This window comes from Anomaloglossus baeobatrachus, chromosome 1 (assembly GCF_048569485.1).
Source record: "Anomaloglossus baeobatrachus isolate aAnoBae1 chromosome 1, aAnoBae1.hap1, whole genome shotgun sequence".
Classification (NCBI taxonomy): Eukaryota; Metazoa; Chordata; class Amphibia; order Anura; family Aromobatidae; genus Anomaloglossus; species Anomaloglossus baeobatrachus.
This window is the reverse complement of record NC_134353.1, coordinates 138,655,167-138,681,744: the sequence shown is the minus strand read 5'-3', so window position 1 is coordinate 138,681,744 and position 26,578 is coordinate 138,655,167. Positions and strand designations below refer to the sequence as shown.

The following is a 26,578-nucleotide window of genomic DNA, read 5'->3' as shown; positions in this document are numbered from 1 at the left end:
CTCTGCAAATGTCTTTGCACTAGTGGGACTATAGCAAAGTCCAATAGCCACGTATAGGATGCCACTAGGTACACTGAGTGTTTGCTAGTATAATGGCTTGGTTAGAATGAGTTGTAGTGTGCAACGCAGGCAGACGCGCTCTGCAAATGTCTTTGCACTAGTGGGACTATAGCAAAGTCCAATAGCCACGTATAGGATGCCACTAGGTACACTGAGTGTTTGCTAGTATAATGGCTTGGTTAGAATGAGTTGTAGTGTGCAACGCAGGCAGACGCGCTCTGCAAATGTCTTTGCACTAGTGGGACTATAGCAAAGTCCAATAGCCACGTATAGGATGCCACTAGGTACACTGAGTGTTTGCTAGTATAATGGCTTGGTTAGAATGAGTTGTAGTGTGCAACGCAGGCAGACGCGCTCTGCAAATGTCTTTGCACTAGTGGGACTATAGCAAAGTCCAATAGCCACGTATAGGATGCCACTAGGTACACTGAGTGTTTGCTAGTATAATGGCTTGGTTAGAATGAGTTGTAGTGTGCAATGCAGGCAGATGTGCTCTGCTAATGTCTTTGCACTAGTGGGACTATAGCAAAGTCCAATAGCCACGTATAGGATGCCACTAGGTACACTGAGTGTTTGCTAGTATAATGGCTTGGTTAGAATGAGTTGTAGTGTGCAATGCAGGCAGATGTGCTCTGCTAATGTCTTTGCACTAGTGGGACTATAGCAAAGTCCAATAGCCACGTATAGGATGCCACTAGGTACACTGAGTGTTTGCTAGTATAATGGCTTGTTTAGAATGAGTTGTAGTGTGCAATGCAGGCAGACGCGCTCTGCAAATGTCTTTGCACTAGTGGGACTATAGCAAAGTCCAATAGCCACGTATAGGATGCCACTAGGTACACTGAGTGTTTGCTAGTATAATGGCTTGGTTAGAATGAGTTGTAGTGTGCAATGCAGGCAGATGTGCTCTGCTAATGTCTTTGCACTAGTGGGACTATAGCAAAGTCCAATAGCCACGTATAGGATGCCACTAGGTACACTGAGTGTTTGCTAGTATAATGGCTTGTTTAGAATGAGTTGTAGTGTGCAATGCAGGCAGACGCGCTCTGCAAATGTCTTTGCACTAGTGGGACTATAGCAAAGTCCAATAGCCACGTATAGGATGCCACTAGGTACACTGAGTGTTTGCTAGTATAATGGCTTGGTTAGAATGAGTTGTAGTGTGCAACGCAGGCAGACGCGCTCTGCAAATGTCTTTGCACTAGTGGGACTATAGCAAAGTCCAATAGCCACGTATAGGATGCCACTAGGTACACTGAGTGTTTGCTAGTATAATGGCTTGGTTAGAATGAGTTGTAGTGTGCAATGCAGGCAGATGTGCTCTGCTAATGTCTTTGCACTAGTGGGACTATAGCAAAGTCCAATAGCCACGTATAGGATGCCACTAGGTACACTGAGTGTTTGCTAGTATAATGGCTTGTTTAGAATGAGTTGTAGTGTGCAATGCAGGCAGACGCGCTCTGCAAATGTCTTTGCACTAGTGGGACTATAGCAAAGTCCAATAGCCACGTATAGGATGCCACTAGGTACACTGAGTGTTTGCTAGTATAATGGCTTGGTTAGAATGAGTTGTAGTGTGCAACGCAGGCAGACGCGCTCTGCAAATGTCTTTGCACTAGTGGGACTATAGCAAAGTCCAATAGCCACGTATAGGATGCCACTAGGTACACTGAGTGTTTGCTAGTATAATGGCTTGGTTAGAATGAGTTGTAGTGTGCAACGCAGGCAGACGCGCTCTGCAAATGTCTTTGCACTAGTGGGACTATAGCAAAGTCCAATAGCCACGTATAGGATGCCACTAGGTACACTGAGTGTTTGCTAGTATAATGGCTTGGTTAGAATGAGTTGTAGTGTGCAATGCAGGCAGATGTGCTCTGCTAATGTCTTTGCACTAGTGGGACTATAGCAAAGTCCAATAGCCACGTATAGGATGCCACTAGGTACACTGAGTGTTTGCTAGTATAATGGCTTGGTTAGAATGAGTTGTAGTGTGCAATGCAGGCAGATGTGCTCTGCTAATGTCTTTGCACTAGTGGGACTATAGCAAAGTCCAATAGCCACGTATAGGATGCCACTAGGTACACTGAGTGTTTGCTAGTATAATGGCTTGTTTAGAATGAGTTGTAGTGTGCAATGCAGGCAGACGCGCTCTGCAAATGTCTTTGCACTAGTGGGACTATAGCAAAGTCCAATAGCCACGTATAGGATGCCACTAGGTACACTGAGTGTTTGCTAGTATAATGGCTTGGTTAGAATGAGTTGTAGTGTGCAATGCAGGCAGATGTGCTCTGCTAATGTCTTTGCACTAGTGGGACTATAGCAAAGTCCAATAGCCACGTATAGGATGCCACTAGGTACACTGAGTGTTTGCTAGTATAATGGCTTGTTTAGAATGAGTTGTAGTGTGCAACGCAGGCAGACGCGCTCTGCAAATGTCTTTGCACTAGTGGGACTATAGCAAAGTCCAATAGCCACGTATAGGATGCCACTAGGTACACTGAGTGTTTGCTAGTATAATGGCTTAGTTATCAGTTGGAGTGTGCAGAGGACAAGAGGGTACAGTGGCAGGATTGTGGTGCTCTGGGTAGAGGAATGGAAGCCTGCCTTTCTATTCCCTCCTAATGGTGAAATGCAGGTAGGAAATCCCTGACCTGGGCTACACAGACGCTGTTGCTGTTTGCAGGACCTGTCACCTATGGCTCTCTGACCCTGCCGGTTGGAGCCCTTAAAAGGACTGCTATAAAGTGCTCTCCCTAAGCTGTCTAACGCTGTGTATGCAGCGCATACAGCTGTATCGGCTATAGGACTCAGGAAGACGGAGCTGCGACAGTGATGTCTGACACCAAAGACGCAGAAGGCAGATAATGGCGTCCGTGAAGAAAATGTCCGGTTTTATAATGCAGGGACATGTGACATGCAGATCCTATCACACATGCCGTTGCTTCTCTGGCTCAAAGTCCACTTAGCTGTGTGTGTGTCTGGGATTGGCTGACATGCTGGCCCGCCCCACAAGACGCGCGCACTTAGGGAAGGAAGACAAGAAAAAAAAAAAAAAAAAATGGCGATCGCCATTATAGAAACAGCAGTGATCTGAAGGCGCTGTTCACGCACACTATACACTGAAATGTGATAATAGTTTGATTCACAGAGTGACTTACACTATTACAGCAGAAACCAAGCTATGATTTAGCTGTTTTTTGGCTGCTAGAACCGTTCTCGAACGTTTCTAGAACTACCGAGCTTTTGCAAAAAGCTCGAGTTCTAGTTCGATCTAGAACATGCCCCAAAATCACTCGAGCCGCGAACTGGAGAACCACGAACCACGAACCGCGCTCAACTCTAATAACCACCACTCACTGTATCTGAACACAGAAAGCTGAGCTGACAGGCGCTCTATGCATGCGGCAGCGTCTATTGTGAAGGAGAGGGCCGCGGGGGATCAACGCTGCACAGGTACCGTGGGACACCGGGGAACACCGGTGGGGTTATATGGGGTAACCTGGCAGGGCCTGGGGAGGAATTTTCTGTTGCATGTGTCATGGCACATGCGACAGAAATCAGAGGAGTAGGGTGAATGCAGCCGGCGCGCTGCTGTGCGCACGGCCATCTTGGATTTCCGGGAGGGGGTCAGGGGGGGCACTTTGGCGACACCGGGGGACCGGGGAGGAGATTTATCATGTTTGTTCATGCCAGATGGGAGATAAATAATTTTTTACTGACGCTGTCATTTACTGTAACGTGATCATCGGTATACGGTGTATACCGGTGATCACGTGAGCGGGGACCGGAAAAATCGGCCTAAATCATGATCTACAGGGGTCTCAGCTACCCCCTGAAAACCCAGAGATTTTCTGACGCTGGGGGGCGCTATTCACTTATTTCTGCCTGCTGTTTATAAACGGCAGATCAGAATAAGGCTACATTCACACGACCAATCTGTTTTTGCGGTACGCAAAAAACGGTTCGTTTTTTTCGGGTGCATCCGTGTGGCATCCGATTTTGTTCCATATACGGTCCGCATGACATCCGTGTGCCTTCCGTTTGTTTGCGTACTGCAAAAAAACTGAAGGAGGGAAAATACATAAATTTACCCAAGATCTGTGATGCCCTGGGGCAGGGAAAGGACAAGTGAGTCGAGTGGGGAGAGGAGTAGTGAGAGGAATAAAAGTGGCGAGCTGAGAGTCAGGGGCCTAGGATGGAGCCTAGGACCCCTTGGAACGGTCAGGCAGGGAGACGGTGGTGGCCGTCTGCAGGAGTCCGGTCAGGGACTAAACTGCGGAACCGTAGGGATCGAGAAGAGGGTGGTGACCCTTCGGACCCGAACCGGGGAGCTAACAAGTCAACCGGAGCACCAGGCAGGGTACTCAGACCCCGTTCTAGCCCAGAAGCAACCGGGCTCAGACAAATCTACTGATTGTGGTATGGACCTCAGGGGTTCATTCCCACCGAAAGTCCCGATAGACGGCAAAAGCCCACCGATTCCGGATAAGAGCCACCGCCAAGGGCCAGAGATCCAAAGGGCCAGTGCCTGCGGGCAAAAGGGCTCCTCCGGTACCCAAAAGCCGGGGAGCGGATTACCGTTGCTGAAGCATAGGAGTCACTATAGCAAATTTAAAGGTGCAGGAGAAAGGCATCACCACCAACCTCACTGGGGACACACGCAGCCGGCTGCGGGCACCGATCTACACCAAACTTGGTTTACCATTGACTCTGTGTGGTTTAATTGTGAGTACACCAGTGCCATCAGGCACCGCGCTGCAAGCAAGCCCCTGCGTCCTGCAACCCCCCCGCTCCTGCCACCTGGCCCCGGGACCGACAAACCCCCTACCCACGGAGGGGTCAACACCTAGCTGCGACCCACCACCGATCCCGGACGAGCCTCCGCACCCTCACCGCAGCGGTGGTGCCCATCACCTCACCACGACCCATGGGTGGCGCCACGAACTGTTACCGGTCATCGCGGCTCCGGCCGTGAAACCGGTCCACCCCAAACCAAACAACCAAACCCCCCCCCTTTCCAGAGCGACGTGGCCCCCAGTCCGGAGGCGCTCGAGCCACCGACAACCCGAGCCCGGATCCGAGCGGCTCGGCGGAGAGCAGCCGAGCCCCCAGGGCGGTACAGATCCATAGCTTCAACCTACATGAGGCGGTCACATGTTCAATCCAGTGCCATTTTCTACTGCTTTTCACAGCGTAGAGCGCTCTGGTGATTTTCTTGTGCTTGTACACTTCATATCAGTCTTTTCTGTCATTATAATGGCAGAAAGACACATACTGTCCCACTCTCCTGCATTTTGTAATTTTGCACCCTTTGGTGCCTTTCATGTGGCACTAAGGGGTGCTTAGCCTTGTATTTCGCCAAAAAAATGAAAAAAAAAAAAATGACGTGGGGTTCCCCCTATTTTTGTAGCCAGCTAGGGTAAAGTAGACGGCTGCAGCCTGCAGACCACAGCTGGCAGCTTCACCTTGGCTGGTAATCCAAAACTGAGGACACCCCATGCTGTTATTTTAAATTAAATAAAAAATAAAAAAAAAACAACACGTGGGGGTCCCCCCAAAATTAGATCACCAGACTAGGGAGATCCATGGTTATTGGACTCTCCCTAGCCTAAAAATAGCAGGCCGTAGCCGCACCAGAAATGGCGCATCCATTAGATGCACCAATCCTGGTGCTTCGCCCCAGCTCATCCCGTGCCCTGGTGCGGTGGAAAACGGGGTAATATATAGGGTTAATACGAGATGTGTAATGTCACCTGGCATCAAGCCCTGGGGTTAGTGATGTCACACGTCTATCAGATACCCGACATCACCAACCCAGTCAGTAATAAAAAAAAAATAGACAAACACATTTTTATTTGAAAAAACACTGCCCAACACATTCCATCTTTCACCAATTTATTAGAAAGAAAAACAAATCCAGGTCTGCTGTAATCCAAAGGGTTCCCATGACGATCCACACTGTCCTAGTCAATGAAGAGCAGGATGTTCCCCATTGGCTGGGAGAGCAATGCAGTGACTTGAGCTAACATCAATAGGTCAGCCCAGGTCACTGCAGGGGATGACAAGTGCTGCTGTCAGGAGCAAGGTACATTACCTGCGCTGATCTCCTGCACTGCTGACAGCACCTGTCACTGACTTCAATGACCTTCACAGCCAAGTATCGCGAGCGGGCCATGACGTCACAGCTAGTCACAGTCTCGGGTCGGAAGCGAGAGAAGGTGATGTGACAAGCGGCGGCCATGGAGGACAGTGACAGCGCTGAGGTCGGGAGGGCGGGACTTCATCACCGCAGGTAAGCCGAGTGGGGCCATGTGTGGGGAGTGCGAGGTGGGCGGAGCCTAGCGGAGTAATGTGTGCAGAGTGTCAGGTGGGTGGAGCCTAGCGGGGCCATGTGTGCAGAGTGCGAGGTGGGCGGAGCCTAGCGGGGCCATGTGTGCGGAGTGCGAGGTGGGCGGAGCCTAGCGGGGTAATGTGTGCAGAGTGCCAGGTGGGCGGAGCCTTGCGGGGCAATGTGTGCAGAGTGCCAGGTGGGCGCAGTCTAGCGGGGCCATGTGTGCAGAGTGCCATGTGGGCGGAGCCTAGCGGGATCATGTGTGCAGAGTGCCAGGTGGGCGGAGCCTAGCGGGGCCATGTGTGCAGAGTGCCAGGTGGGCGGAGCGTAGCGGGGCCATGTGTGCACAGTGCCAGGTGGGCAGAGCCTAGCGGGGCCATGTGTGCAGAGTGCCAGGTGGGCGGAGCCTAGCGGGGCCATGTGTGCGGAGTGTGAGGTGGGCGGAGCCTAGCGGGGCCATGTGTGCAGAGTGCCAGGTGGGCGGAGCCTAGCGGGGCCATGTGTGCAGAGTGCCAGGTGGGCGGAGCCTAGCGGGGTAATGTGTGCAGAGTGCCAGGTGGGCGGAGCCTAGCGGGGTAGTGTGTGCAGAGTGCCAGGTGGGCGGAGCCTAGCGGGACCATGCGTGCAGAGTGCAAAGTGGGCGGAGCCTAGCGGGACCATGTGTGCAGAGTGCCATGTGGGCGGAGCCTAGCGGACCATGTGTGCAGAGTGCCAGGTGGGCGGAGTCTAGCGGGGTAATGTGTGCAGAGTGCCAGGTGGGCGGAGCCTAGCGGAGTAATGTGTGCAGAGTGCCAGGTGGGCAGAGCCTAGCGGGGTAATGCGTGCAGAGTGCCAGGTGGGCGGAGCCTAGCTGGGCCATGTGTGCAGAGTGCCAGGTGGGCAGAGCCTAGTGGGGCCATGTGTGTTGGCGGCAGAGTGCGAAGTGGGTGGAGCCTAGCAGGGCCATGTGGCGCTGAGGACGCCAGTGCCGGGGACTACATGGCTGGGGACAGGTGATTGTGATTGTGAGTGTGTGTGTGTGTGTGTGTGTACATGTACATGCCGCGTGCAGGAGGGGGCGGAGCGAGCTGAGCGTTGAAGTGTCGGATTCCTGCACCCGTAACTAGGATAAATATCGGGTTACTAACTAAAGCACTTTGCTTGGATACCCGATGTTTATCTTGGTTACCAGCTTACCGCAGGCTGCCAGCGATGGCTCCTGCACACTGTGGCTGTAAAAAGCCCTGCTTTTGCTGCTAGAACCGTTCTCGAACGTAACTCGAACTGTCGAGCTTTAAGCAAAAAGCTCGAGTTCTAGTTTGATCCAGAACACCCCCCCAAAATCACTAGAACCGCGAACTGGAGAACCGCGAACCGTGCTCAACTCTACTCCTGAACACTCTGCTCCAGACTGCCTGCTCCTCCTTCTCTTCCTGTCTGCCCTGCTTCCCAGCAACCAGCCTCTGAACACACCCCTAGCTGGGAATTGAAAGTTAACCCCTTCTGGCTACCCAAGGGTCCCTTCTAATGGTGTGGGAGACCTGGTCACTATGTGTTTGTGTGTGCACCTCATCCTGGCCTTTGGAGATTACCTGGAAGCACTGCCCCAGCATGGGAGCAATTCTCTGTGGTGCCTGACCAGGTCAGGGGCGCCACACGGTCACACTTGCTTCTGGGTCCACAGTAAGTGCAGTGCTTATTCATGAGCATAACGAGCGGGCCCGGAAGCAAGTGAGACAGCAGCATTGGAGACAGGCAAGTATAAAAATATATTTATATTATTTCTCAGTGACATCTGTTTCCTCCAGTACGTGTCATACTGATGTCACATGGATCACATCAGTGTACGATCTGTGTGCCATCGGTGCTGTTGGCAGAAAACGGACATGTTGCCATGTGGGAGCACACGGGCACACACGTGCTTCACACGAACACATGGTCCGTGTGAAAACTGTAACCTCTTTTTCATGTCACTTTAGTTTTGACTAATATTAAGAAAAACTGTAATGAAAAAAGGACCAGTAAAACATATTTTACATTTTGTTCTCTTTTCAATGTCAATTAACCTTATATATTGGACACGTGATTTTTTTATTGTGGGCAAGGCTAGAAAAACCGTATTGCAGGAGCTTTTTATTTCTTCTTCCTGCTTTTTTTGATATTTTTTTCTTATTTATTTCCTACCTTGTGATACCATAATGTCAATTAACTTTTGAGGGGCATTTAAAGATTTAAATGCAATTTCCCCTGTAACTGGGGCTGGAATATTAGTCTTAGTTATAGAGCAAATCCAATCTCCTGTCTGCACTGCAGAGATGATCTGGTCTTCTAGAAAACTTTAGCTCCTGCTCTCTCTGGGCACCCAGTGATCATATTATCACTGGAACCAGAGGAAGCGCTCTCAGTACTTCCTAAACTGTATACACAGCACTTGTTCAGCACTGTGTACAGTAATCAAGAAGACAGAGATGGCGATAAACCACTTCTGCCTTCTCTATGAGGAGTTGGTCTGTGTTTGACAGCTGACAGTCCTATCCTGCATCTGTATGCTCTCTGTGCAGCTGCTTCATCTGCAATTATATTTTAAAATGTTATTGCAGAGTAATAAGTGAACTGCCCTAACATTTAAAGTCTTTGGGCAATCTGGAAGAAGTTAAATGAGTCTCTTCGATCTGAAGATTCTGGAGTACTTACTTTAAAAATTAATGTCAGAATGGCTGTATAATCCTTTCTCAAAAGGTAAAATAATCAGAGAATTAGTTTAAACTAAGTGACAGCTCCTCGGGGTCTCTCCTGCTGCTGAGATCTCACAAGGCTCAATACAAGCTGCAGCTGTCAGTCAGGCTTTGTGGTGGAAAATAAATACATAAGGACTAAAGGTACTGTCACACATAACGAGATCGCTAGCGAGATCGCAGATGAGTCACCGTTTTGGTGACGCAATAGCGATCCCGTTAGCGATCTCGTTATGTGTGACATCTACCAGCGATCAGGCCCCTGCTGTGAGATCGCTAGTCGTTGCTGAATGGTCCAGGTCATTTTCTTCAAAGGCGATGTCCTGCTGGGCAGGACACATCGCTGTGTTTGACGCTGTGTGACAGGGTCACAGTGACTGCTGAGATCATTATACAGGTCACTACTGCGACCTGTATCGTTCCTGCATCGCTGGTAAGATCTGACTGTGTGACATCTCACCTGCGACCTCCCAGCGACTTACCTGCGATCCCTATCAGGTCGCATCGTTTTCGGGATCGCTGGTAAGTTGTTGTGTGTGACTGGGCCTTTACAAGCTCATTCACTTATTAATTAGGACCTATCACTAGGTCAACAGTGGCCAGGAGTTTACTTGCACATAGGGAGTGATCTGTCAGACTAATGGAGCGGGGTAAAGTGAAGCCCCAGACTAGACAGGTATCTCCCTGTAGTCTACAGCAGGCTTTTCAAACCAGCACAGCTCTGCTTCATGCTGCCCATGGTTCAGGCATCATAAATATAATTAACACAAAAGCGGTCATAGTATTTGTGGACACTCCCATTTTACAATTATATCAACAATTGAAAAAACTTTGTGAACTCATTTTTTCAAGAAGGAGCAAACAGTCCTAAATGTACCATATAAACTTTATTCAATATACAATCACACAAGCATAAAAAGATGTATACAACAAACAAACATAGATTAGCAGGATAATGATATTGCACACAAATCCGATCCACTATGCAAAGTGACTAGTGCTGTACAAAAATGCAATTTATAATAAATTCCCCTATAATGTCAGTATATAGGATTCTAGACCTAAACTAATTTACCACCAGGAATAATTAGTAGGAAGCCCACAAATAACCTGACAATTTTAAGAATAATATATTATTGCATACAGAAATAAATATATGTAAGTCACTATATTACTAAAGGGGTCTGAATATCGTGCCATATAGCCCAGTTGCAAATGGATGGTGGTTTTTACCCAATTGCGTCCATAGGTGGCGCTATGGTCCAACTTATTCGTGGGACCAATATAAAAATTGTAAGACAGATAACTCAGCCGGCGCCTGCAAAACCACTCCCAAACGGGAGAGATTATCGTGTATTGACAGACGCCGAACCGACAAAGTATGGGCACCAAACCAACCATACAAGAGCAAAGAAGTTAGCTGGGCATACTGTAATAAAGAGCCGCCAATCTCTTACCCCGACGTACGTTTCGCTTCCCGCTTCAACGGGGGGCATGTCGGGCTGGAGAAAGCGCCAAGATTAAATACCGGCAGACATCCAATCAGCCGCATTCACGGCGCTTGCGTCAGTCGTGTTCCTCCCATGATGTAACGCAACTTCCTGTCGGGCGACCGTGGAACGCAGCTTGCGTGTCAGGCACCCGGAAGTGACCAACAAGCAAAGCCGCTCCACTCACTGCGCCCGGCATTTCAGTTCCGGGAGGCTTCGGACCACGCAAGCGCTCAGCATTTGAATGGCAGGTCTGCCGCGTTACGGCGCATAAGATGCATAAAGTTCCTACCCATAAAGACTATTCTTCATCAGATGACTAAATATAAGAAAATGTAAATATATCTCAAACATGCCGCTTGCGTGGTCCGAAGCCTCCCGGAACTGAAATGCCGGGCGCAGTGAGTGGAGCGGCTTTGCTTGTTGGTCACTTCCGGGTGCCTGACACGCAAGCTGCGTTCCACGGTCGCCCGATAGGAAGTTGCGTTACATCATGGGAGGAACACGACTGACGCAAGCGCCGTGAATGCGGCTGATTGGATGTCTGCCGGTATTTAATCTTGGCGCTTTATGTGCAATATCATTATGCTGCTAATCTATGTTTGTTTGTTGTATACATCTTTTTATGCTTGTGTGATTGTATATTGAATAAAGTTTATATGGTACATTTAGGACTGTTTGCTCCTTCTTGAAAAAATGAGTTCACAAAGTTTTTTCAATTGTTGATATAATCATAAATATAATGATAAGTTCCCTTTAAGAAATCCATCTTTGATACATTTGGATGAAGGTAAATTATTTTAACAACCTGACCAATATATCAAGCATGTATCTTAGATCAATGTAAACAGGACCTGATGCAGAAATATCAAGCCAGGAATGTGGTGCAGCTTAGTGGTGGCAACAGCCTAACTCTGTTAAATACTCCTTCTACTAAGTGACATCCAGAGTCATCTCACTAATGATTCTGTTTCTTTTAGTCTTCTTCTTGTACTTTGAGTAACAAATTCATTTTTAATTTGCAGATGTAAGCTAGAACAGACATTATACCTGCCTGTTCTGCTCGACAACTATTCCTGCTGGCTCTTAGTGATCACAGACCACTCCTGCCGGCGATTCTCCGGCTTGATGACATCACATAGACAGAGTAGTACCTTCTTTTCCTTTCTGCTCTAACTGCGGAGAGTCAGCGGTCAATTAGCATCAGGGCTGTGGAGTCGGTAAGTCAAACCTGCGACTCCGACTCCTCAATTTCCCTTGCACCGACTCCCCGACTCTGACTCCAACTCCCACATATATTGCTTATCTTTAAGTGAAACATTTATTGTAGTACAATGTGAACATCAGACATTTAATCACTTTATGATACAATAATCAAGATATTTAGATAGAACATAATATATATATTTATTGGAATACAACTTTAGAACACAAAAAACTGTAATAAATTGTAAATATGCAATACACTATGTAATATAAATTACACATATTATATATAACACTATGTTATAAACTATGTCAGCGGCAAAAAACAGTTTTCAACAAAAATATACTGAATAACATTTGTGCAGTCTATGAATTTGTTCTAAGAAATAGAATTGCCTCCATCAGATCCTCCTTCACAGATGACCTCAAATCTGACCTAATAGTTTTAAGGCTAGAGAGCAACCTCTCTACAGTAACTTGGGTTGGAGGCAAAGCCGTAGCCACATGGGCAACATCTCTAACAATTTCTGGATATAAAGGAATTGCCTCATGCACAGTCAGTTTTGATGAACGGTTGAATTTTTCTATTTCTTTGAGAGCAAGGGAAAAATTTTGCTGAAATATGATCAATCTGCTTGTTATAGGAGAGGGAGTGAAATATTTTTCCTTGTGGCAATGCTTTGGCTGCTCCATGTCATCCAAATACCTGTCAAAGTTAAACTCCTTATCTGATGAGAATGAAAATATGGCAGAAGTAGCACTGTCAGGACCCAAGTCCTCTTGCTCCTGGCAGTCCTGTAGGCCACTCATCCTAACTGCTACCTCAGTCAGAGCTTCTTTTCCTTGATCGACAATTGCCCCTTTCCCAGCACGTCTCTTCAAGATGGAATCAATTTTAGGGGTTCTGACGGCAATAACCAATTTCCTCACTTTTCCAATCAGATTTCCAGCATGTCCCCCTTGCAGACTCTCTCTTATTGTCAGCTGAAGCGTGTGCACAACACAGCGCATGTGATGAATATAAAAGTGTTTTGAAGCAGCTTCAACAAGATCATCTAATTCTAAAGTATCATTTTGCTGTTCTGTTGTAATATCGGTTTGTTCCTCAGTTACAGTCATATGAAAAAGGTTGGGCACCCCTATTAATGTTAACCTTTTTTCTTTATAACAATTTGGGTTTTTGCAACAGCTATTTCAGTTTCATATATCTAATAACTGATAGACTGAGTAATATTTCTGGATTGAAATGAGGTTTATTGTACTAACAGAAAATGTGTAATCTGCATTTAAACAAAATTTGACCGGTGCAAAAGTATGGGCACCCTTATCAATTTCTTGATTTGAACACTCCTAACTACTTTTTACTGACTTACTAAAGCACTAAATTGGTATTGTAACCTCATTGAGCTTTGAACTTCATAGGCAGGTGTATCCAATTATGAGAAAAGGTATTTAAGGTGGCCACTTGCAAGTTGTTCTCCTATTTGAATCTCCTATGAAGTGTGGCATCATGGGCTCCTCAAAACAACTCTCAAATGATCTGAAAACAAAGATTACTCAACATAGTTGTTCAGGGGAAGGATACAAAAAGTTGTCTCAGAGATTTAAACTGTCAGTTTCCACTGTGAGGAACATAGTAAGGAAATGGAAGAACACAGGTACAGTTCTTGTTACGCCCAGAAGTGACAGGCCAAGAAAAATATCAGAAAGGCAGAGAAGAAGAATGGTGAGAACAGTCAAGGACAATCCACAGACCACCTCCAAAGACCTGCAGCATCATCTTGCTGCAGAAGGTGTCAATGTGCATCGGTCAACAATACAGCGCACTTTGCACAAGGAGAAGCTGTATGGGAGAGTGATGCCAAAGAAGCCGTTTCTACAAGCATGCCACAAACAGAGTCGCCTGAGGTATTCAAAAGCACATTTGGACAAGCCAGTTACATTTTGGAAGAAGGTCCTGTGGACTGATGAAACAAAGATTGAGTTGTTTGGTCATACATAAATGCATGGAGGCAAAAAAGCACGGCATTCCAAGAAAAGCACTTGCTACCCACAGTAAAATTTGGTGGAGGTTCCATCATGCTTTGGGGTTGTGTGGCCAATGCCGGCACCGGGAATCTTTTTAAAGTTGAGGGTCGCATGGATTCAACTCAGTATCAGCAGATTCTTGACAATAATGTGCAAGAATCAGTGACGAAGTTAAAGTTACGCAGGAGAAGGATATTTCAGCAAGACAATGATCCAAAACATCGCTCCAAATCTACTCAGGCATTCACGCAGAGGAACAATTACAATGTTCTGGAATGGCCATCCCAGTCCCCAGACCTGAATATCATTGAACATCTGTGGGGTGATTTGAAGCGTGCTGTCCATGCTCGGCGACCATCAAACTTAACTGAACTGGAATTGTTTTGAAAACAGGAATGGTCAAATATACCTTCATCCAGGATCCAGGAACTCATTAAAAGCGACAGGAAGCGACTAGAGGCTATTATTTTTGCAAAAGGAGGATCTACAAAATATTAATGTCACTTTTATGTTGAGGTGCCCATACTTTTGCACCTGTCAAATTTTGTTTAAATGCGGATTGCACACTTTCTGTTAGTACAATAAACCTCATTTCAATCCAGAAATATTACTCAGTCCATCAATTATTAGATATATGAAACTGAAATAGCTGTTGCAAAACCCCAAATTGTTATGAAGAAAAAAGGTTAACATTAATAGTGGTGCCCAAACTTTTTCATATGACTGTACATGAACAGCCCTGTGGCCTTCCATTTCAAACATACTGAATCCTAAATTTTCTTCTAGCTGTTGTTCATTACTCTCATTCATCAGTTTAATTGTACTTATCATGTTTGAAGCACTGTTTTGTGAAGATCCGTTTTTGGGCTCAAAAACGGATCCTCACAAAGAATGAGCATGTCAGTTTGTGTGGCGTTTTTCTAATATGCTTTTGCTATTGAAAACATTATCTATGAGCTCAAAAACCTTTCAGGTGATGCGTTTTTTTAAAAAGCTGATCTTCTTTTGCAGCTGAAAAACGTATCCTCAAAAAATGCAGAAAAAATGCTGTGTGTGAATGTAGCCTTAGATCAGGAATAGAACAGCCATTTATAGGACATTTCATAACTTTCCCAAATTCGTATGAAAAAATATTCAGCACATTCTGCATTGAACTACTGTACCCAATTTATTATATATTTTAGGAGTCGGAGTTGGCCCATTTTATACCGACTCCTACTCCACCAAAATGAACACCGACTCTGACTCCACAACTCCGACTCCACAGCCTTGATTAGAATGACATCGGCAGTGACGCCCCGTCAACAGAGCGGACAGGAAGAGAAAGCGCTACACTGTTAACGAGAGGTGAAAGGAAGCAAGAGAGTCATCGCCTAATCCAGCAGTAATCATTGCTGGGAAGCAAAGGCAGGTAGTTATCAATTACCTACCTGTAATTTCTTAGCCCCATAGGAAAGAAAAAAAGCTAAAGTCCCTGATAACCCCTCTAAGACTGCAGAATTTTTAGTCTGATTTAATTTATATATATATATATATATATATATATATATATATATATATATATATATGTAAATATATGTTATAACCGGTAGATGCAAATCAGAAGAAATAGCCAATTAAAAAGTCAAGTTAATATAAATATATAATGTTATATAAGCCATGCTGAGTCAAGTCTTCACAGCCTGCCAGCTCCAGCTGCTAGCAATCCGTATTCAGTATGCAGGTCCTAACAACAGACAAGTTGTAGACTTTAATTGGTGCGGTACAGCAAGGATCTGTATACAGGGTATAGAGTCCGTACAGCAGCAGAGGCAAGCATGCTGCTATGATATCTCTACTCTTGCTGCAGGGGGCCAGGAAGATCTGGGCTTGTAACTTGCAAATGAGAAAGAAGTAATTAATCAAGAACATGACAGACTTAAGGATTGCCTGACTCTACCTCCAACTAGCAGTAAACTTTTAGTCATTCTGGAGCCAAATTCAGGATAATCTAATTATAGTGGAACTCAAAATAAGAATCAATTTCCTAAATATTAAGTAATTTTCTAAAATATTTTCATGAGTTTCCTAACAATTATTGTAATCTATCCTTAAAGTCGTTTTCACATGAAAAAAAAGTTAAAGTTAATTTTAATCAGTAGATCTTGGAATAATATTACGTTTCACGACTGGATATGTTTAAAAAAAATGTTCCTGTGCTGAGGTAATTGTGTCCCTGCTATGTACTGTGTAATGGCTGTATCTGACCGTATAGGAACACGGCCTAATCACACCACATCTCCTGGGCAAAGGAGGATGCAAAAGAGTGTAAAGATATAACAGCACAGGATCATAGCTGATTCTTTCTGTGAGGGAATAAAAAATTTTCTGCCTGTTATCTCAGCACAGGAACATTTTTGTAATCTATACAATTGTGAAAATTCATATTTTTCCAGGATCTATTGATTAAAATTAATGGGGTATTCCCATCTCTAAGATCCTTTCCAAATATGTAGTAGGTATAATAATAATAATAATAATAATAATAATAATAATAATAATAATAATAAGAATAGCAAATACCAACAATTAGAAATGAAGTAGCGTTCTTCTGATTCACTGTTGCTTACCTCATGTTCATCTTTCTTTATCCTCTCACATTCATTAAATGTGATATTGAATCTCACAAGGTGAGAGTTTTTTTTCTTTATTACTGACTGGGTTAGTGATGTCGGGTATCTGATAGACGCCATGACACCACTTACCCCAGGGCTTAATGCCAGGTGACATTACACATCTGGTTTCAACCCCATATATTATCACGTTGGCCACCGTAAAAGGGCAACAGGATGAGCGGGGTAAAGTCCCGGGACTGTTGCACCTAATGGATGCGGCAATTTCGGCCGGCTGCTGGCTGATATTTTTAGGCTGGGGGGCCCTCAATAACGTGGGTCTCCCCAGCCTGAGAATACCAGCCAGCAGCTGTGAGGCTTTATCTTGGGTGGTATCAACATTGGGAGGGACTGCAAGTTGTTTTTTTTAAATTATTTATTTATTGAACTGAACGAAAAACTACAGTAAAAACACTGTATATATAAGTTTTCAGTAGCCAATAACGTTTAGGAGCCTCCCATTGGGCGTTTTTAAAAAACGGATCCGTCAAAAAATGGAAGAAATGGATGAAAAAACTGATGTGACGGACCTGTTTTTTCGCAGGATCCGCAAGTCGGATCCGTCGAAACACGGATCCGTCGCATCAGTTTTTCCACAATCTGTCGAGCAAACGGATTGTGACTGATAGCAAAAAACTGATATGTGAAATGGGCTTAAGAAGTGCTGCATTACTCACCTTTACTAGATCCAGCATCCAATGCTATGTCCTCCTTATCTTGTTCTGTTTTTTCAAATGTCATCAAAATGTCAGCAAACTAGTGCACACATCATGCCCCAAAGGCCTTATAGGCCACCACAGGTGGTAATGTCCCACCTTAGTACATAGGTATGTGGCATCTACACCTCCACTGTGCACCAGTTACTCATGCATGCCCTGCATTAGAAGGCTGACAAGCTGAACTCTGTTATATCACTGTGTACTCAGCTGATCTGCTGGCTAGATCTACTATGCTAGAATCTGTGACAGACCAAGCTCTACTATACCATTGACCAGCTCTGCTATTACGGACCCTGTGGTAAACACAGTTCTACTACACAGTTATCGCTTTGCTATCCTGGAGTTTTTAACCAATACAACTCTACTATATTGCTGGTCGGCGCTGCTGTACTGGACATCCTGACAAATTCAACTCTGCCATACCAAGACAGCTCTACATAGGACTCTGAGACAAACTCAGCACAGCTATATCACTAACTTAATTATGCTACACTGCTGGTCCACTCCATCAAACATCCTGTGTAATTCAGCTTCCCCATCGCTAAGGGTCCATTTCTTTCTTGTGGTCTATAAGTCTGTTATGACTATTGCCATCCATTCAAATCTGCGTTATCTTTATATTTGATCAGGTAATGAGAGTTCATGGCTGTTCTGCCATCACAGCTGCCATTGTTCCATTTGGATCTCTCTGATGAGACAAAGTTATCTGTCAGTTCCATATCACAACTAATCATCTGAACCTAGGGCTACGAGGATCCACATCATGAGATGAGACATAACACTGTAGTAGAGGTACTGAAGTGGTGAAGAAATTCAGGGGCAATTTGTCTTTCCTTACAGAATTTTAAAATGTCATAGACAACAGAAGTTCATATACAGTGGGTATGGAAAGTGTTGTGAATACGTTTTCCAGTTTGGGGCTCCCTCTTGTGTTCAGTGCTGGTGGTGCAATTGATTTGTGGAATGAAAGCCACACACCTGTAGAGGACTGGCAATCAGGGTCAGATTGGGACTATATAACTGAGTAGTTTTCTCTTGTTACTTGCTGATGCTCAATGGTCTCCTGTGTGTCAAAGACATTCTGAAACCTGCTCTGCTTACTACCAGAACTCCTCTCAGATAAGTGGTCTTTGTTTCTCTGCTGTTTGTTTTCCACTTTCTTGTTGTTTTTTCTGCTTTGATACTAATACCTGATTCCTATTTTGCCTGCGTGGAGTTCCTGGTGGAATTGGATCATTCCCTGCTGGGAGTGTCTGTATACATAGCTCCATGATTGTGCAAGGTATTGTGTTTGACATGCTTGGTATTAATTCAGTCCCTCATCTATATTAGTGTTTTTGCATCCCAGTAACATCAGAGTGCTGATACAGTGGGGGAAAGGTTGTGTGACCTCAGAATTTTTCCATATCAGAAGTGCTGGTATATATTAGGGTTTTTACAGTTACAGACAGTGCTCCTTCCTATCCTTTCCCATAAAGATAGTTTGGGCCTCACCTTTGCTGAATCGGTCTTTTCTAGCTTTGTATTGTGGTTTTCTATATCACCGTAGCCTTTACATGTGGGGGGCTATCTATCTAACTTTGGGGACTGCTCCGAGTCAGATTAGTATTCTTATATCTCTGTGAGAATATTTAGTTCTCTGGCTGTGATGAGACGACTAGGTCATTGTAGGTTCGTCCCACGGCTACTTCTAGTTGTGTGCCAGGATTAGGTCTGCAATCCGTTAAGGTTCCAGACACTGTGTTACCATTTGGGATTCCACATTTTTTGATCCTCCGCGGTCCCTGAATCCTAACAGGAAAGCATTCAGACCACTTTAACTTTTTCACTCTTAGTTTAATTGCAACCATTTGGTAAATTCAAAAAAGTTCATTTTTTTTCTCATTAATTTTCTCTGTACCCCATCTTGACAGAAAAAACAACCCAGAAATGTAGAAATTTTTGCAAATTTATTAAACAAGAAAAATTGAAATATCACATGGTCATATGTATTTAGACCCTTTGCTCAGTATTGAGTAGAAGCACCCTTTTGAGCTAGTACAGCCATGAGTCTTCTTGGGAATGATGCAAGAAGTTTTTCACACCTGGACTTGGGGAACCTCTGCCATTCTTCCTTGCAGATCCTCTCCAGTTCCATCAGGTTGGATGGTGAACGTTGGTGGACAGCCATTTTCAGGTCTCTCCAGAGATGCTCAATTGGGTTTAGGTCAGGGCTCTGGCTGGGCCAGTCAGGAATGGTCACAGAGTAGTTCTGAAGCCACTCCTTTGTTATTTTAGCTGTGTGCTTAGGGTCATTGTCTTGTTCGAAGGTGAACCTTCGACCAAGTCAGAGATCCAGAGCGCTCTGGAAAATGTTTTCTTCCAGGATATCTCTGTACTTCACATTCATATTTCTTTCAATTGCAACCAGTCGTCCTGTGCCTGCAGCTGAAAAACACCCCCATAGCATGATGCTGCCACCACCATGTTTCACTGCTGGGATTGTATTAGGCAGGTGATGAGCAGTGCCTGGTTTTCTCCACACATACCACTTAGAATTATCACCAAAAAGTTATATCTTCGTCTCATCAGACCAGAGAATCTGATTTCTCATAGTCTGGGAGTCCTTCATTTTTTTGCAACCTCTATGCTGGCTTTCATATGTCTTGAACTGAGGGGAGGCTTCCGTCGGGCCACTCTGCCATAAAGGCTCGACTGATGGAGGGCTGCAGTAATAGTTGACTTTGTAGAGCTTTCTCAAATCTCCCTACTGCATCCCTGGAGCTCAGCTACAGTGATCTTGGGGTTCTTCGTTACCTCTCTCTCCAGTTTGGCTGGATGGCCAGGTCTAGAAAGAGTTCTGGTTGTCCCAAACCTCTTCCATTTAAGGATTATGGAGTCCACTGTGCTCTTAGGAACCTTGAATACTGCAGAAATTATTTTGTAATCTTGGCCAGATCTGTGCCTTGCCATAATTCTGTCTCTGAGCTCCTTGGGCAGTTCCTTTGACCTCATGATTCTCATTTGGTCTGACATGCACAGTGAGGTCTTATATAGACAGGTGTGTGCCTTTCCAAATCAAGTCCTATCAGTTTAATTAAACACAACTGGACTCCAATGAAGGAGTAGAACCATCTTAAAGAGGATCACAAGGAAATGGACAGCATGTGACTTAAATATGAGTGTCTGAGCAAAGGGTCTGAATACTTATGACCATGTGATATTTCAGTTTTTCTTGTTTAATAAATTTGCAAACATTTCTACAGTTCTGTTTTTTTCAGTCAAGATGGGGTGCAGAGTAAATTAAAGGTGTCTGAATACTTTCCGTACTCACTGTATCTTATGAACAAACTTGAGTTCTTACGTTTGTAGCATAGTTGGAACCTTTTTTTCTTATGTTTTTGGGGGGATATATCACCCTTCACTCCAGAGTAGCCAATGTCCACCTATATTTTATATCAGCCTAAGAGCAATACAGCTTACAGCAATATCAAGTTATATTTGACATTTTTACAAATTCCATTCACACACAGGATAAAAATATAGCAGCACTTCCTCTCTTAATCTCATACTATCCTTTCATCCTATTTTGTGTCATATTACAAATAAAAGTGAGAACTATATAAATGACCTCTACCTGTGGCAGAAGCTCAGTCATGTCTCCTGATCTTACTCCTCATTGTCTTGTGTCTGGCTATAAGACTACTAGTTGTAGCAGGAGCATCTCCGCAGCATTTTTTACTGCCAAGACATGCAGTTTTACGTGCAGAAAATCTGCAACTAAATCTGCAACGTGGGAACACATACTGGTTCTTTGTGGTACTTTTGAAGGATTTTTGCATCCGGAACATGTTGAAAAGAGCTGGATGATTTCCTCAGTACACAAAACATTTTTGGTTATAAATGACTTGGTGACCAAATGTAGAACTGGTGGAGGAAGGTTGAACTAGATCGACCTAGGTCTTTTTTTCAACCTAAGTAACTATGTAACTATGAAAATCCTACAGATTGACAAACATATCTCTGGCTTAGAAAAAAAAATATACTACACATATTGACAGGAACAATAAGGACAATAATTATGCTAAATCTAACATTTTTCAAGCCCTTTGATTTGCACTGTACATTTATACTATAGGATATTCCACAAATGTTATTAAAGAGGTGGCCACTACTTTTACATTGATGGCCTATCCTTAGGGTCAGTCATAAATGTCAGATCGGCTGAGGCAGACATCCCGCATCACGCCGATCTGCTGTTCTCGGTGCCGGTGGTGGCAGCAGGAAATGCTCCGTTCCGGAGCTGCTCCGTCTTCTGATAGTGGCCGCAGCCAGGTTCTGCACATCTACCTCCTACTCAGATCAATAGGAGGTGGATGTGCAGGACCCGGCCACGGGCACGGCCACTATCAGAAGACAAAGCAGTGCTGCAACTGACCATTTCCGGCTGCTTGCTGCCACCACCAACAACAAGAACAACAGATTGGCAGGGGTGCAGGGTGTCGGACCCCGGCTGATCTGACATTGAAAAAGTAGGGGACATCCTCTTTAACATGAAGTCTTATTATGTAAAATAATAAAATCAAAGTCAATCTTACAATATTTCTACAATCAATGTCATGAGTAAGAATTTCCTAGATTGTATCATTTTCAGGATGGATTACATTGTAGAGCTTACATCTGTTAGTCCGTAATAAAGTTTATATATAACATTGATTTTTTTAACTCTTCTATAAATGCAAAACACAAGTAATCTTGCAGTTATAATTACTAGGTATGATCAAATACCTCAAATATTCGGCTTTACGAATATCCGACAAATAGGTCACGGCTATGCGAATTTTCGATGCGCAATGTAAGTCTATGGGAAGCCCGAATAGTTCCGAATAGTTGTTATTCGGGTTTCCAATAAACTTACATTACACATCGAATATTCGCGAATAGTCGAATAGCGGCAACCTATTCGGCAAATATTCGCGAAGCCGAATATTTGAGGTATTCGATCATCCCTAATAATTACCTAAGGCACATGGTTCTTAAGATTATCTTGTTGACCATCAGCATGGCTCCCTATTCAGGTTTCAAATAGTCATGACCTGCCTAAGAACCAGTACAGCAAATAACTCTGTGCGTGTAGCTTAGGTAGACACTTTTCTTTTAGAAAAAGGATGGGTTTTCTCTTTTTTTTCCAGCAGGTCAGTGTAAATATAATTTATATATAAAAGAAAAAAATGGAACCTACCTGTTGGAAAACATCTGCTCCTTCATCATAATCCACAATGGTGAAGAAAAGTTTGTTGGAAAATGCAGAAGAATATCGCCAAGAATTTGCAAGTACTTGATACTCTTCATTAGCTTGTCTGCCAAAGAAAACATTAAATTAAGTACTACCAAACATATTGTTCAAGAAATATACTGTAATTAGGCTTATATGGAAGATAATACTTTAGGTTTTTTTTTTTTAAAAAAGCATGTTTTTATAGCTTTCTCATAGAAAAACATTAAAAAGCATCACTAAAAGTGCACAAGGATGCAGTATGTTACATGCCATGTCAGCAAGAAGAAACCTCTCCTCATCCCTCTGGACCCGGAGGCTACAACATGGGTCAGCAATAGGTATCTACTTGGCAAAGCACAGGAACAACCTGACCTGCTCCTGGACTAGAACTACTGGAATGACTCAGTCAAGGTCTGTCTGCATTTTGGGCAAAAAAAAAGAATTGAGGGGGAGTGAGGAACTCACTTCTAGAGCCCAGTAGGAATCCCAAAGGGAGACCACATCCTGAAAAGTCCTTATAATGATTGAATGTGGCAAGAGAAGCTGTGGAGAGAAAAGGCGCAATAGGGTCTTACCCGGTATGACACAAGGGGGTGAATGCAAGTAGAAGCACTCCCCTGGTAGGGTTGTGTCAGTCACAACCCCTTAGTAAGCATATATGTAACGTGGAAGGCAGCAGTCCCACAACGAGTAGGTATATCAGACAGCAGGAGAAAAGCAGGTTTAAATACCGCGCAAAACCACAGGAGTCCAGATGGCGTTAGTAAAATTCTTCCCTTTATTGTCACAGGTCTACGCGTTTCGAGGACATGTCCGTCCTCTTCCTCAGGACAATGTACAGAGAATACTATAACAGAGAGGGGACCGCAGGCTCCCATATATATGTTACAAACAAGCCACGTATTCACTATTTGCGTCATCATCCTCCTCGTGACTCATGGACACGTGAGAGAGTGGATAAAGTTCTGAATGTTGAAAAAAAAAAGGGGAAAAAGAAAAGGAGAAAAAAAGGGGAAAAGACAAGAAAAGAGAAAAAAACGCCGTGATGGGATTGTACTGATGGAAGGCAAAAAAAAAAATATATATATATATATATATATATATATATATGTGGTGGTGGATGAAAGGAAATTGGAAAAATGAGCAGACATGATAGAAAAGGATAATATGTAAATATGTATGTGAGTGTTAATAAAATAAAATAAAGTGATAAAATAAAATGAACGATCGAGTAAACTTTGTTTATTTACTCGATCATTCATTTTATTTTATCACTTTATTTTATTTTATTAACACTCACATACATATTTACATATCATCCTTTTCTACCATGTCTGCTCATTTTTCCAATTTCCTTTCATCCACCACCACATATATATATATATATTTTTTTGCCTTCCATCAGTACAATCCCATCACGGCGTTTTTTTCCCTTTTCTTGTCTTTTTCCCCTTTTTTTCAACATTCAGAACTTTATCCACTTCCTCACGTGTCCATGAGTCACGAGCAGGATGATGACGCAAATAGTGAATACGTGGCTTGTTTGTAACATATATATATATGGGAGCCTGCGGCCCCCTCTCTGCTATAGTATTCTTTGTACATTGTCCTGAGAAAGAGGACGGACATGTCCTCGAAACGCGTAGACCTGTGAAAATAAAGGGAAGAATTTTACTAACACCATCTGGACTCCTGTGGTTTGGCGTGGTATTTAAACCTGCTTTTCTCCTGCTGTCTGATAATGATTGAATGTGGACAGTGAAAATGCATTCAAATTAAAAGTGTTGTCTAGGACTTTTATTATTTTTGTGAATGAGATAAGAAATAACAGGCAGATAGTAACTAACAACCTGACCGTTCTGGGCAGAGATAATCTCTGTTGGTTCAGCTGCTGATTTACCTGCTTCATTTCACTTCTCGTCATCAGAGCATGACCTTCTGTTCTGGTCTGCTCTGTTAACGTGGCATATTTGCAGAGCTCATATTGACTGACAGCCAGCTCCCCACCGTTAGATAATGGAATAAAGAAGCACACTCAGTAGCGGACCTGGTAGAAATCCTCCCAGTGTAGTACAGGCAGGTAATTACTTTCTGCCTGTTGTTTCTTAGCACCATACACCCCAAAAAATAAAAGCCCCGGAAAACCCCTTTACATGAAATAAAAATATGTTCCATGAAGATGACACATAAATCTGACCAGATTTATAAATTTCAATCATGTTGGACAAGCCAGAAGTCAAGACAAAGATGGGAGCTCAAAATTTGAGAAAGTGAAGTGTGTGCAATGTGCCAAACTCAAATGGGTTTCCACAAGGAATGATTTACAGCACCTCAAGGTGCACTTTGGGGTCACTTCTACACCTCTGGCTTTCAAACAACCCGTCCCATGTTCTGGATCCACCAAAGGAAGCTATATGAGCCAACCTACATACTGTACACCTAGACGTTTCTATACGGTTTGTGTACTCAGCTGTTTCAGGGTTCTTGTTTATTACCTGTGTAGAGTAAGGGTACTTGTAGGCTGTGAAAGACATTTGTCGTTGGTATAAGAGGATATATTTTTCCTTTGGCAAGGTTTCAAGCTAGGGTAGGAAAATTAAATAGGCTATATGCCCTTAATCCCATAGGAAAACTTATAAAAAGGGTGCAAAATGGAAAAAAACTGCAACAAACTTTGTTTAGTGGCTACTTCTGGGCACTGCAGAGGCCACTAAACAATTTATAGAGTTCCCCACTGTACATGATTTACAGCCAGCATTGCTGGGGGGGGGGGGATAACAGCTGATCAGATATTATATTGATGACCTGTCTAAAAGATAGCTCATCAATATGAAAGTAATGTAAAACCCCTTTACAGGTGGCACTGGAGAATCTGTTTTCTTATTTTTGGTCAAAATATATTCTGTATATATCTAAGTATGTACCTCATCAATTAGGCTACCGACAAAACAATGTCTAATAGAAACACATGTATCAGTTTATAAAGTTCTTCAAAGTCATGTAGATCCTTATATCTTGAGAAAAGCTTGTCTTTCTGATACTTTATATAAACAAAAAACACAATTTTGTGATGCTTTAGAGACGAACATCAGGTAATAATGTCTTTATTTAATGTATAAAGTGGAAAAAACAACAATTTTAATAATGATAATGCTTTTTATTCATGAAAGAAAATGTAATAGTAACAAGGAAAGCTATTAAGCCCCTTAGGGCCAAATCCAAATTTTGAACATTCTCAAGCTAGGTTATATACGACAACCGACAGCAATGGGTCTATTGGGAGAGATAATGGGACCATTTTTCAAGGTAGAAGGAGATTATGAAATAAAAAAGTAAAGAGCTCTAAAAGTGAAGTGAAATTAAGCTGTTTGTTCAAGGCAACTTCCTAATAGGATTTTCTGTGCTGAATATCTATAAGCCGGAGCTTGGCAAGGTCAATAAAAGTATGTCATAGCAAGTAAAAGTTAATAAAAATAGAAAGTTATATAAATGTATATACACTGTATAATATACGGTTTATTATGGACATAAGATTTTATATTGCTGTTTAAAACAAAAGTTCTTGCTTAGTTGTCTTAAAGGGGTGTGCTCCTTTTCAGTTTCTACCTTACTGAGTAAAACTAAACTAAAACAAAAAACAATATTTCTGACTGTGTGCACACCTATATGAAGATAGTAAATATTTTTATAAATATACATGGATAAAATACTGTAGAATAATTAAAAAACGGAAACAAAAATCTATCCACCATTGCACAAGATATATGTATGCTCAGATGCAAAAATTATGATTTTTCAGATAAACAAATTATAGAGAAAACATATGTATGTAATGATTAATAAGATGTCTAAAACATAAAGAGCATTCAATGAGGTTAGGACCTAAACATGATATAATAGAAACAATGTGTGAGATATAAGGTACAGACAATCCCAACACCCAGTATAATAAAGTATGATAAACAGGGTGGAATAGAACAATAAAAAGAAAATCAATCAAACATAGTAATGTAATATTGGTGACTCAAGCCTATAATAAATACTCAAAGAAAAAGAACAAAAACCCCTGTTAATCAGCTAAATGCCACACCAGGAACTTTAACAGAATGTATGTAACTTTCG

At 43.3% G+C, this 26,578-nt stretch overlaps 1 protein-coding gene across 1 annotated transcript in view; it reads right to left on the bottom strand.

Moving 5' to 3' along the window:
* The window catches only part of TUSC3 (tumor suppressor candidate 3), a 425,953-nt gene that overhangs the window by 186,263 nt on the left and 213,112 nt on the right, over positions 1-26,578 (bottom strand). The window contains exon 3 of the mRNA XM_075347077.1: positions 22,421-22,538. Within this exon, the coding sequence (XP_075203192.1) occupies positions 22,421-22,538 (118 nt within the window). The remainder of the gene's footprint in view (positions 1-22,420; positions 22,539-26,578) is intronic.